The sequence below is a fragment of the Neovison vison genome, chromosome 7, assembly GCF_020171115.1.
Source record: "Neovison vison isolate M4711 chromosome 7, ASM_NN_V1, whole genome shotgun sequence".
Lineage (NCBI taxonomy): Eukaryota > Metazoa > Chordata > Mammalia > Carnivora > Mustelidae > Neogale > Neogale vison.
In genome coordinates, this window is record NC_058097.1 from 168927229 (window position 1) to 168941715 (window position 14487).

At 35.6% G+C, this 14487-nt stretch overlaps 1 protein-coding gene across 1 annotated transcript in view; it reads left to right on the top strand.

The window, feature by feature from the left end:
- The window catches only part of SLC17A6 (solute carrier family 17 member 6), a 40259-nt gene extending 26099 nt beyond the window's left edge, over positions 1-14160 (top strand). The window contains exons 7-12 of the mRNA XM_044260926.1: positions 1810-1952; positions 5468-5617; positions 10728-10860; positions 11912-12022; positions 12484-12611; positions 13343-14160. Of these exons, the coding sequence (XP_044116861.1) occupies positions 1810-1952; positions 5468-5617; positions 10728-10860; positions 11912-12022; positions 12484-12611; positions 13343-13678 (1001 nt within the window). The 3' untranslated portion in view covers positions 13679-14160. The remainder of the gene's footprint in view (positions 1-1809; positions 1953-5467; positions 5618-10727; positions 10861-11911; positions 12023-12483; positions 12612-13342) is intronic.
- Positions 14161-14487: the final 327 nt, after the last annotated feature.

Here is a 14487-nt window from a genome sequence, read left to right on the forward strand (position 1 = left end):
ACTGTAAAGTAAGGATATTAATTTCCAGGGGTGCCTGGGTGGCTCAGTTGGTAAAGCATCCCACTCTTGGTTTTGGCACATGTCACTATCTCAAGGTTATGAGATCAGCAGCCTCAGGCTTCCTACTCAGGGCAGACTCTGCTTCCCCCACCCTCCCTTTTCCCCTTCCCCTGCTCATGTGCCTGGCATGTGCACATGCTCTCTCTCTCTTTTTCTCAAAATAAATAAATATTTTTTTTAAAAAAAGAATATTAATTTACACAAAGCACTCATGAAAATCAATCTCATTATTTCAAGTTGTATCTCATTTAATAGCTATCATTGAATGATACAAAGTTTAAATATTAGATAATCTGAAAATATCACAGCCCCATAGTACTTGCTTAGTTACTGTGTATAACAAAAATTAGGTCTTTGAGCCTTGTGTTCAATATCAATATTTCAAAAATTAATAAGATAAGACCTGTATAGTGGCTTATGTTAAAGGAAGATAATGCATATACAGCAATTAGCTGAATGTCCGGCACTTCAGATGCATTCAGTTGGCGGTGACGATAATTACTACTGGATTACAAGAGCTTATTTTGAGTGCTTATTTTGTGCCATTCACCATGCTAGTTGCTTCATGCATTATCTCCTTTACCTATACTTTGCCACAATCTCATAGAAAAGAAATTGTCTCATTTTAGAGTGGAGGTTCACAGAGAGTCAGTCATTGATCAGAGCATGTTACTAGTAAGAGACACAGCCAGGATTTGTCCATAACCACTATACTATACCAAATTTTCACACACCATCTAACTCCTATTTGTGTTTGCTGTCATGTTTGGTAACGAAAAGGAGCATGGCCCGTGAAAATCTGTGGTATTAAGAAATAATTCTTAGAGATTGAACAAGCAAGAAAAAAGTATTATAGAGATCAGGAGCATTTAGACTGTTACCCAAGGGATAAAGAACAGTAGAAGCCAAAAATGATATGACTAGCCTCTGGGAAACTGGAATGAATCACTTGAAATACTTTCTTTTATTAATACTTTAGATTTACATTTGACAGTAAGGGCATGTTTTAATGGAGTGCTAAATAAAGAAAAGGATGCAAAAAAAATTGTAAACAGTCTTTTGTATTAGAATTTATAGCTTTCATTTGCCCAGAGCGATCAATAGGTAATATTATGTACTAAAAATAATAATGGTACATTGTCACATAAAGTGTTAAATGATAGTACATTAATTATAGAAGTCCCCCACCCCCCTGCCTTTTTTATGAATGGTAGCCACCCAAGCTAAAATAATCTAGATTTTATTTAATAATCTCTTTACTAGATCTGGAAGTGCTAACAAGAAAGGGAAATGAGTACTTCTGTTTTTGTGGAAATACAGACCACTCTAATATAGCCAAGGAAGGCAAATAAGAAAACAATCCCCCCTTATAAAATTCTTTGAAAACAGGAATTCTGTCTTGTTCACCATGTTTCTCTTACTTAGCAGAGTGTCTGGAATAGTAAAGGCAGTAAATGTTCGTTGGATGTCTGAACATATCCCAAACCACACTATTCAATAATTATCCAATGCTGTGTCTCAGCCTTATTGGAGACAAAGAGATAAAACTACAGGACCAGCCTTCAGGAAGCTTGGAATTTAGTGGCATCAACACGAGAAGAACTGAATTGGAGAAGCATAAACTCCAATTCCCATCCTAGAGAATGGGTTTATCATGAGATTCCTACAGTTTTATTCCAGCAAATGATAGTTAAATGGGGGTATTTATGATAGACTTTTGATTTTCTTCTTTTGACCCCTTCCTTGCAGGAAGCTTTGGAATGGTCTGGTACATGTTTTGGCTTTTGGTGTCTTATGAGAGTCCTGCAAAGCATCCTACTATTACAGATGAAGAACGTAGGTACATTGAAGAAAGCATTGGAGAGAGTGCAAATCTTTTAGGTGCAATGGAAGTAAGGACTTTATTATGGTGTACATTCCTGTTTTTATTCTTCATCTCACCTCCCTTTGACCAACCAAACCACTTTCTGAGTCCCTATTCAACAAAACCAATTTGGTGTCAATCATGATTGTTTTCTTTCTTCCATCCATACTTTCTGACTTAAGAATAATTGATACTTCCCCCATCTATAATTCTTTTTTTTTACTTTATCTTTCTTAATGATTTTCAAATTTTCCCTGGACTATGGAAATGACTGTAAACCTAAATAAGCTTTTTATAAATGTTCAAATGACTCATAATTTAAACAAATTCAACAAATATTTGTTAATTTCAGATCATAGGAAATGCCAGATCACCCAACACAATCATGAAAAGGGCTATTTTTTGTGTATTGAATTGTCTAAATGTAGGTTTTACACATGTGAATTTATACTATAAGTGGTTAAAGAAATCCAAAATCATTAGAAAGTCAGTAATAGCTGACATAAAAATATTTTTAATGTAATATAATCTTGTTATTGATAAAGTCTTATTTTCAGGATTATTTTTATGAAGATAAAGTATCATAAAAAATATAACATGGACCCCTTTTCTGATTCTAATTTGATTTCTTGCATGGGCTCTGTGGAGAGAGAAAATGCAGCTCTGCATCAATAATGCATATCTTTTAGTCTGTGTGACATTAATATATCATAAATATTAATTAATAGCCATTTGATACTATTAAAAATTGGGAAGCAAAACTAATGCATTTAGACAGGCTCAGAAATTCAGCACCTAAACAGTAACTCAATTTCCTTATGCTGAGAGCTGGAAGGTAGAGAACCAGTGTCTCCTATAAATGATGCTTCTCTTTCTTTTGAAGGCTCCTCCCCTCTTTCTAATTAAGTTTCAGTCCAGCTGTAATTCTCTACTTCATTATTAGAGGAGGTCTGTCTTTGACATTCCAGCCTAGGTAAAAAAGGTCTATCTATCACCCACTATTGTTGAGGCCTTTAATGAATAAGAAAAATCCCATACTGGATATCATTCAGAAGTGAAGCTTCAGTACTTAAAAACAAATTCTTGCACTCTGGACTGGCATAGAACTTCCTCCTGCCTGTTTCCATCTGTAAATGGACGAATGGTCCATTTATATAATATTTTCCAAACATAATATTCCACTTCTTACTGAAGTTTGATACTTTCCTATAGCTTCAAATCAAAATTTAAAATGGGATTGTATTTTGGTCATTGTACTTACGGTTATTTTGAAATTTTTATTGTGAAAATTCCCATATACAGCAAAACAGAGAGAATAGTAATAGAAGCATTCATGTATCCACTGCAGACATGCAAGTGTTGTCAACACTTTGCCTTATTTATTTCACTTTTCTTATTGCTGAATGATTTCAAAGGAAATGAGATCTCATTTCCTTTGAAATTTTAGCACAAATACTTCACATGCATCTCTAGAAAACTAAAAATACTTTTTCACAATCTAAGTACTATTATTATATCTAAACAATGAAGAATAATTCCCTAACATTACCTAATACCTAGATCATATTCCAATTTCTAATACCCAGTCCAAATTCGAATATCTAGTCTATTATGATATGTCCTTTGTGGCTATTTCTTTGGAGTCTGCATCTAATTAAGAAGTGCACATTGCAGCTGACTGTAATACCTTTTAAATATTTTTTCTTAAAAAAAATTAAATTTAACCTGTATACAGAAAAACACACCATTCATAAGTGAACAAGTTGCTTCATTTTTGTAAGCCATACACACATGTGAAGCAAACAGCCGGGTCAGTAAGTAGACTGTTATCAGGATACTATAAGCCCTCCTATGACCCCGAACAATTTTTTAAGATATAAAATTAGATGCTTCTATCTCACATTTGATGAAGTGTTTTACAACCTGAAGAATAAATTTCTTAGTAGAGATGATCCAGATATGAATAATAGAAACACTTCCCCAGCAGGAAAAAGTTACTTACTTTTAATAATATTCTGAAGTTACTTCTTACACTAACATAATACCACAATGCCGACATCCCTGTATTGAACAATTTTCATTTTCTGTGAAATAAATATATTTATCTGGCATTATCTTCCCAGAGTATCTAGGGTTTTAAAAATACACATTTTCAACCCAGCTATGATATTGTCACTGGATATTTTCATTCAAAGCCACAGTATTCATTATATCTTATTAGGAGATGCTTTTGGTTTGGTTTGATTTTTCTTTTTTGTCATGTGTATTTGTGATCGCGACAATATAGCTTCTTACTATATTACTGTTAAAGTGACCTTGAAAGGCTTAATTAGAGTAGTTAGAGTCACAGCCAATACTAGCAGTTATGAGGCTCTCCATCCAGGAATAATTACCAAATCTGTGTAAAAAATGTTTGTCTCCCCTTTTACTAATTTGGCCAGGTTAATGATCCCAAGCTAGCATTAAGTGGAGTTATTTCAGGCTACTCTGACTTCACCGAACAGTATTTTGACATTCAAAATAAAGTCACTGAGGAAGTGAGAATATGAGAGACACTTTTGGGTCTAAAAATTTTAGACCCAAGACTAAAAATGTTAGTCTTAGGGGAAGATACTTGCTTCATATTTGGGCATATATATAGAATCTTTGAGTACACTAGATATAATTTCTAAATGGGTATCATAAGCGAGGCCAATCCCATGTAGGTGGCTAATTTTGAATGTTTTGAATGTCATAAATAACTAGGTATGATGTGTCCATGGTCTGTGCTGGGTAGCTACATACTTCAACCCAGCTGTGTACCATGTGAGTTTTATAGAACCATGCCCTTCAGTATTATAGAACTTATATTGACATTCATTGTCTATCAAGAGAATTTATAGGGGTGCCTGGGTGGCTCAGTGGGTTAAAGCCTCTGCCTTTGGCTCAGGTCATGATCTCAGGGTCCTGGGATGGAGCCCGCATTGGGGGGAGGGGGTTCTCTGCTCAGCAGGGAGCCTGCTTCCTCCTCTCTCTGCCTGCCTCTCTGCCTACTTGTGATCTCTAATAAAATAAAATACATATTAAAGAGAATTTATAGATAATGGTATTATTAACTTTACATAGGGTCTAGAATATTGCACTTTTAATTTTTTTTTCTCATCCTAACTATATTGAATTCTCAGTGTTTTAGATAAAATATTTTGGATACTAACAAGGTCACTGATAGGGCAAGGATCTTTAACTGAGGTGTGATTTATCACTGCCAGAAAAAAAAAAAATCTTGGAAACTAGGATCTGTGCTTTAGGAATTGTTTTCTATAAACGTAGGATCTTATACATTCCTCAAATGAGATCAATTTAATCAGAAGAAGAGGCTAATATTTTTTTTTCTTCCAACAATTATTCATGCAGCTAAGGTTAACTAAACTGCTGCAATTAACTTCATTACCTCCTACTCATGCCTCAACACATACATCCTGGAAATGCAAAGCACCTATTATTGCCATTTAAGTCAGAAAATATTTTAAATGGTCAGAATGGCTCTCTTTTTGGGGATTTCAGAAATTCAAGACCCCATGGAGGAAATTTTTTACATCTATGCCTGTCTATGCAATAATTGTTGCCAACTTCTGCAGAAGCTGGACATTTTACTTACTGCTTATCAGTCAGCCAGCATACTTTGAAGAAGTCTTTGGATTTGAAATCAGCAAGGTATGTGAAAATTGTCCTTGTTTAACCAGTGCATTATTTTTGTGCTCAATTGAATATCAAGTTCCTTTGTCAATATTTTATCTTCTAAATTTTAGGAGTTACTCATTTATTTGTTTATCCACTTAACAACTTCTGGGAAATAAAGACTAAGTGAGGTGTTGGAGTGTCTGCTATACTCAGCTGTCTGCTAGAAATCGCTCTTTTTGATAGAAACACAGGCAAAATCAACCCAGTCTCTGTCCTCATGGAACTTATAGCTCAGTTAAGGTGGACAACCCTGTAGCCTTTCCCCTCTAAAGAAACAATTACTTCCTTTAAGTCTCAGGTCAGAGACAATGTAACAGTGAACAAAAAAATATTTTATTGAAATGGAATTGTGTTTAAATAATTACTAATCTCTTCTTCAATGTTTTCAAAATTCTGGTTATCTTGTCTGTGTGAACGCTTTTTATTTTGATGTAGTCCTGATTGATAGATGGATAAGGAGGATGTAATAATACACATGGACACACACACAGACACACAGACACACACACACACACACACACACACACACAGACATTCTGGAATATCACACAGCCATAAAAAGGATGAGACTGTGCCATTTGTAACAACATAATGGACCTAGATGGTATTATACTAGTTTAAACAGGCTTGAGATCAGGTTTTGAGAAAAATATCATACGACTTCACTCATAGGTGGAATCTAAAACAAAACAAAACCCAAATGAATAAACAAATGAAAAGCAGAATAAGACCTGTAAATACAGAGAACAAACGGATGGTTACCAGAAGGATAGGAAATGAGGGATGGGCAAAACGGGTGAAGGGGAACGTGAGATGCAGGGTCCCAGTTATAGAATGAATAAGTCATGGGACCAAACAGCACAGCATAGGGAATATAGCTAATGAAATTGTAAGAATGCTGTATGCTGATGGACGGTAGCTACATTTGTGGTGAGCGTAGTATAACATATAAACTTGCCAAATTACTTTGTCCTGCACCTGAAACTAATATAACATTGTGTGTTAACTATACTCAAGTAAAATTTTTTTTAATTTCCTATAAACTTAAGAAAAGCTGTCTTGCTAAAAGATTTGAGAAAGCAAAAAAAAAAAAATCTGAAAACATTCTTATGTGTCATTTATTCAACTTATTCACTTAACAGGCATTTGTTGAATGGGATGTGTGTGAAGATTTGCATTAGGTTCAGAAATAAAATCATTGTTCCCATGCTCAGGAGTTCACAGCTTGGTGGTATACACGAAAGTAACTAGTTACCAGTTACAGCACAGTATGCTAAATCTTAGAGACATTTGTTCATAGCTGTGAAAATATAATCATTCTGGGATTTTCTAGAAGGACAAAATGAACATAAAAATAACGACTTTATATTTATAGAAGTGTTTGAAATTCACAAGATCCTTTCATATTCATGAACAACCTTATTTGGTTGACTAGCTGGATAACTTTCATCATTTCTGTTGATGGGGAAACAAACTAGGGAGGGTATTGTGTTGCCTAAGGCCACGCTGGTAATATATGCCCGAATCAAGCTTAATCCCCAATTCTTTAAATTATGTTTCAGTTCCCTTTACTATGCTATTCAAATTCAGGTGGACCCTATCTTCATTTAAGCACTGAGCAAGTATTTGTTAAATACCATCCCTGCCAAGCCCTTTGCGGAGTACTGAATACACTTGTGTGTGCTGTCCATGCACTGGCCATTTCTCTTCATGTCATTACATACATCCAGCTGGGCTCGCTATTCATATTATGTCTCTACTTGAAAGACTATCTGAGGCCTGGAATTGAAGAAAACCTGAGTTTAGGGAGAAGCTATTCTAAGAGCTCTTTTGTAATCCCTGTTTCTAAGGAAACTGTTTCCTCCATTCCTGAGAAGAATGGCTTTAGATAAGGCTCTTCTCTCTAGAGCTGATCAAACATTGCAGGGTAGCCTTTGGAAGCTCTGAGAGGTGTTACACTTCTCAACAAAGGCGGCTGGAGGTGTGAGTCCATTTTCATAATCTAGGACAAATATGACACTGAGAGGCTATTAATAAAGTCAGGTCTCATGGGGGAGAAGTGAAGGAGCCAACTGATGTTAATGAAACCGTGTGGTCATTCTGGGCCTGTAGCTCCACTTAATTGAAAGAGCTTGAGTAAAAGCAATGATATTTTGCAAAAGCTAAATAGAATAACCAGATGAGTTGATCTGATTCACTTGTTATATTTTTAACTAAAATTCAGATAAGTTCTACACACACAGATTGGCTTGAAGATTTTGATTATACCCTTAAAAAAAAAAAAGTCACTGACTTACTTGAAAAAAGTATAAAGGAGGTAGTAATGGAAATAGAAAACAGGCTTTAGATCCAGGCTGGCATGGCTCCGGATCCAAGCTCTGCAATAAACTATTGATACATAACCTGGGGCTGGTTTTTGAATGATTGCCAGCTTTGATTTTCTTTTTCATAAAAAATGGCATTAATACCCTCCTTCAGAATCACGGCAAAATGTAAGCAAACTAAAATATTTAAATGGAGGATAGTTCTCTCCAACCTTAGTTAAATTGAGTATCCTGCAGATTAAAACACAAGTGCAATAGCTCAATCTTCATTTCAAGTAGACTGACCCAGTTAAAGCAGAAATATGCATAGATGTGTATTTATATTATATTTTAAAGATATATTTCAGTATTTTATAGAAATCAAAAATTAATATAAATTATAATTAATATATTATATTATATATATATAGTATATAATGCTTATATAGAAACATTTTTAGGCTTTTGAAAATGACCTATCAAGGGAAGGCTAATGCTTGGATTGACCAGCACTTTGAGAGGTCAGGTTACAAGAGGCAACCAAATGAGAGGAAACATTCTTTCCTTTTGAGCTTTACATTTAGGAGCAGAGGAGAAGCCTTGAGTGGCTGCTCTTTGTTGTGTGATAACCTGCCAATTTCTAAACAGAATATGGAACAGGTGGGGAGAGAGGAAATCCAGACTGTGACCCAGAGAAGCAAAGAGAAGAATGCATGAAGTCTAACGAGTTTCTATGAAGAATCAATCAGTCATAGACTCAAAACATTTAGCCTAGTCTTGTAAAACCTTAAAATAATGAGCAAAGTGCTGTGGGATTATCAAAAATAATGATACTCACCAAAAGTTGTGAGATTCTGATAACATGTGATTGCAGGTTTTTATGGTAAATCACCAAAGACTGAGGAGATCATTGAATAACTTTCAAAAAGTTCTGCAGCCTGGTCCTGATGTCACATACTGAATAGGTCCCCATATTGTCCTAGAAACTGAGAGTTTGAGTGCCTTCAAGTATTAAGTCAGTAGAGTAGGGTATCCCCAACTTCTGTCTCATTATCCTCTAGATCGTTAGCTCCTTGCACTTTCCATAGTGCTTTGCTAAAAGTGAATAGCTAATAACCATAAATTTTTTCTTCATTTATCCAAAGGAATTAAAATGTCTATCTGAGTAGATAGTAAATAGCAAAGGGTGTTGGACTTTAGAGCCTCTCAGATGCCTCGTTGAGTCAAGATGCAGGCCCATTATGCGAATTTAGGAAATGCAAGTCACTCTCCCGGTTTCTTTGCCTCTAAAAGCAAACACACAACATACAATGTTGCACAAATCCTTAACGTGGTGTATTTCAGAATGTTTTCTTGTCTGAGGGCTTCTTTCTACATATTGGTTGCTTTAAATATATTTACTGTAGTCAGGAATAAAGAACAACTCTGCTTTGAGGTGCTATTCTCAAAAGTGATAATGTTTGCTTTAATGTCGGTTTACCTTATAGTTAAACTTAGTTCAAGTTTGTTGAGCCTTTACTAAATGACAGGTTTTGAACTAAATTAAAAGCAGTCAGCACATTGTCTGCTTTTATTTGATTTTTCTTTCTCAGATGGTTATAGTGCTAAGCATAGTGTTTAAAAGCCAAGGTTTCAGACTCAGGTAAAAATGGCTCCGTATTTGGTTCTAGAAGTGATTTAGCCCTTTTAAGTATATTTTCTTCATTGATACAAGAGAGTTACAATATAATAAACTTTCATCTGGATAAAGAAGAGCGAATTAAATAACTCAGACATTTAAGCTATGTAGGAGTCATTCACTGGGTTAATCATGACAGCAGCTGGATTTGTGGTACTCTATTGTATGCCATTGTGAAACTGACCAATCTTTGTCCCAAACTTTCAATAATCTAACTTGGAAGACATTTTTGTACACAAATAATACACTTTTTCCCAGTACTTATAATCTGTAGGAAGTATACTTCAAATTACACTTAGGAAATAAAAAGAAAAAACTTCCTTAATATGTTTATAGTCAAAATCTGCTTAGTCTATGAACACAGTTAAAATGCATTTTATTCATACTTCCTGCCCTCATGATGCCCAGAGAAGAGTGTCTTGCACAAAATTATTAGCCAAGAAATGTGAGTTGAATTGATGCTGGTAGGTTAGATTTTCGGTTGAGCTATTTCATATGACATACTGCTGTTTTACAATGTGACAAAATACTAATATTTGACATAGAAAATACCTAAAATTGAAGAACCGATCTGAATTTTCTGGGCTAAATTCAGCTTCAAAACTAAATATAAAACTCATAAGAGATACATATTTAAAATGCAATTAAGGTTTTTTTGCCTTCTTAAAAATTAAAAATACAGCTTCTTTAAAGCTTGTCGGATACATTTCTTGTCCCTCTGATTCTGTCTCTGTCACTCTCTCACTCACTAATGGTAAATTTTTGCAAATATATTCAAGAATATGAAATGGGCACATAAATGTGAATCACTCTGTGATAAGATTCAGGATAGTTTATTCATAAACTCAAAATTTACTGACTCATTATACAGGAAAAAGCATTATTCTCTCCTAAAAGATAAAAGGTAATTTTACTTAGTTAGCTTTTCTCACTTATTCTGTGGAAGTTATTGCTTATTCTAGGAATGAGTAAGTGGTCATTTGAAGACAGTATTTTTCTCTTTCTTTTCCTATAAAGAATTTATGACAGATTCAAACAACCCAGACCATTGCTCATATTACGTATGTTCAAGTGTATGTTTTCTCTTCTTCTTTTTCTTCAGGTTGGCATGTTATCTGCTGTGCCACACTTAGTAATGACAATTATTGTGCCCATTGGAGGACAGATTGCAGATTTTCTAAGAAGCAAGCAAATTCTTTCTACTACTACAGTAAGAAAGATCATGAATTGTGGTGGTAAGTACATAAGTATGTGAAGGACATGATTTTGGTTCATGAAGTGCTAATCTACAGGAATGAGTAATTTTACTGTGCATGTCATATATGCAGCTAAATTCACGTTTTCCCTATTTATTTATAATTGCTTCCCTATCCTTAAATTTTCACAACTCCTAGGTTTTTTTTTAAAAAGATTTTATTTATTTATTTTACAGAGAGAGACAGCAGAAGAGGGAACACAAGCAGGTGGAGTGGGAGAGGGAGAAGCAGGCTCCTTGTTGAGCAGGGAGACTGACACAGGTCTTGAACCCAGGACCCTGGGCTCATGACCTGTGCTAAAGGCAGATACTTGATGACTAAGCCATCCAGGAACCCCTTATGACTCCAAGCCTTAAATAACTACATAAGTAGCTCATCCTTGCCCACCATTGAAACTAAAAGGTGTGCTCAGTGTTTTTATTAAAATGGAAAGCTTCAGGGGCACCTGGGTGGCTCAGTGGGTTAAGGCCTCTGCTTTCAGCTCAGGTCATGATCTCAGGGTCCTGGGATCAAGTCCCACATTGGGCTCTCTGCTCAGTGGGGAGCCAGCTTCCTCCTCCCTCTCTCTCTCTCTCTCTGTCTGACTCTCTGCCTACTTGTGATCTCTGTCTGTCAAATAAATAAATAAAAATCTTTAAAAAAATAAAATGGAAAGCTTCAGTAATCTCAGTAATCTCTCTGCATAAATTATAACTGTTATTATTAGTATTTAAATATTTTATTTATTTGAGCGAGAAGGTGGGATAGGGGCAGAGGGAGAGAGAGAATCTCAAGCAGACTTCCCACTGAACACAGAGTGCATGGGCTACCTGGGCCTTGATTTCACCACCCTGAGATCATGACCTGAGCTAAAGTCTAGAGTCTGAGGCTTAATGGGCTGAGCCACCCAGCTGCCACTGTTATTACTTTTAAGATAGATTCCCTGAAGAGGTTTCTTAGGTCAGAAAAGCTTGAGAAGTTCTAGCACTTTTGGCTCATTGGAAAAATTTACAAAAATTTCTGAAGTGTTCACGTGTGTTTGTTTCTGAAGGTTTTGGCATGGAAGCAACCCTGCTTCTGGTTGTTGGCTATTCTCATACTAGAGGGGTAGCGATCTCATTCTTGGTACTTGCAGTGGGATTCAGCGGATTTGCTATTTCTGGTAAGATACATGTTCTTAAATTTATAAATGTAACATGCTGCTTTTGCTGGAATAATGCATACTCTTTTCCTCTTTAATATTCTATTGTTGAAAATTTACTTAACACAGTCCCCCTAGAAAGTAAAAAGAATAACACATTTAGAAATTGTTATTTGGATTTGTCACTTCTCATTTTCCTCCTGCTTACCTTTCTTCTTCTTCTTCTTCTTCTTCTTTTAAGAGAACATTTCTCTGTGATTTGAGCATCATGTATTAAGTATTGAATAAGAAACCATACTTCATTCCACTCCAATCATATCTTTGAGCTAAAGTATAAAAAAATATTTACTGAGCACCTGCTGTATACCTAGTCTCCTGTAAGGAGAGCGTTGAGTGTGTTGAGTGTGGGAGAATATCCTACAGTCACCCACTTCCCAGGGGTTTAGGATTCCCTGGCTCTAAGCTGATGTGTGTTATTTCAGGTTTCAATGTTAACCACTTGGATATTGCTCCGAGATATGCCAGTATCTTAATGGGCATTTCAAATGGTGTTGGCACGTTGTCAGGAATGGTTTGCCCCATCATTGTTGGTGCAATGACAAAGAATAAGGTAAGATGTAGCTAAAGAAATGTTCCGTTTTAGAAGATTCTCCCTTATGGTAGAGAAGAGTTACTGTATTCTGTTTGGCACTCTCTCTGTGGTCCAGCCACCAGACCTTTGATAAAGGAGTTAATTGAGGCTCACTAGAAAATCTCTGAGAACTCCGAGGAAATCTTCTTTCCTAACAAATAAGCAGTGTGCTTTTCAACACCTTTTAATATTTCTTGTATCTCTGGTGTAGCAAAACAACAACAGAAGACCTTTTTTTCTCTTAGCTTATTAGAGCACTCAATAGAAGACTTCTGAGCTTTATTTGGAAACATCAATTCAGACTCTGCAGTTATCAGTGGGAGAATATTATTATTAGCTCTCTGTCCTTATATGTAGAGCTTCACAATTATTGTTCACCATAAGGAAATAAACAAAAGAAGTAGGAGGAAAAAATACACGTAAATCAATGGAAATTCCAAGAGAGATGATGGGTATTTTAAAAATTAGCAGACCACAGATATGTTTGGAGTTTTATTTAAGAACTGAGATTTAAAAGACTTTTTAATTAACGGAAGTCATAAGATTATGGAAAGTTTCTACCACAGTCTTTGCTTTATAGAGTCAGAACAGGGTCTTCCCCTAAAGATAGCACTTTTATGAAAAGCCTGATGGTGGAGCATTCAAAGAAGAGGTTATGCTTTTCAAACATGGGGAGTCTGTTCTCACCGTGCTGCTTTTTGTCACCGCAGTCACGCGAAGAATGGCAGTATGTTTTCCTGATTGCTGCCCTGGTCCACTATGGTGGAGTTGTATTTTATGCAATATTTGCCTCAGGAGAGAAGCAACCCTGGGCAGACCCTGAGGAAACAAGTGAAGAAAAGTGTGGATTTATCCATGAAGATGAGCTTGATGAAGAAACAGGGGACATTACTCAAAATTATATAAATTATGGTACCACCAAGTCTTATGGTGCCACAACACAGGCCAATGGAGGTTGGCCTAATGGTTGGGAAAAGAAGGAGGAATTTGTACAAGAAGAAGTACAAGACTCATACACCTATAAGGAGCGAGATGACTATTCATAACAAAGCTAAATGCTGGATTTATTTTTAGTGTTTGTGATTAAATTAATTGTGATTGCACAAAAATTTAAAAAAAAGTGGTGTACACACGTAAACATATCAACCAGGCAAGTCTTGCTGTAAAAATGAATCAAAACAAACTCATGAAGTTACCATCAAGTGCAATCTGTAGAAGTTGTGAAATGCCATCATTTCCATTCAGGCCATCCATTTTTGCGTTTGTGATTTAAAGGTTGACTGGTCAAAATTGTAGAAGCGAATAGTTACTCATTGGATTCATGTGAGCTAAAACTCATCCCCATTTAATAAAGCACAACTACGACAGTTGGCACATCCCATCCTACAAAGGTTAGGAAGCCAAAGCTACTTGATCATGCAAAATGCACTTATATATTTGTTACCCTGTATTGCAAGATATCCTGCAGAAGTCCTGTTAAGAAACCTGAGGATGTCACGTTGGCTGGATCAGGTGGTGGCAATGTTTATTGAATATAAATTAAGGAGTTGATTAATATCTCAATTAGAGAAGAATATTGTGGGCTAGCAACTAGCAAGGTGTACTAAATAATTATTGTTATTACATAATGTGGAATATTTTGTTGGTTCTGAGAAGAAATATCTTGCAGTGTTTTATATGAAATGCTTGTGCACATATACTTATATCTGTGAAAGAGAACCTGTAAAGGGAGGGGTATGCTTCATGTTCTTCCATTCACTTACCTAACAGTATAAAACACTTCACATTTCAATAGAAATCTGACTTTTCATGTAGCATATCACATAACTTTTTGCAAAAAAATATAAAAAGTAAA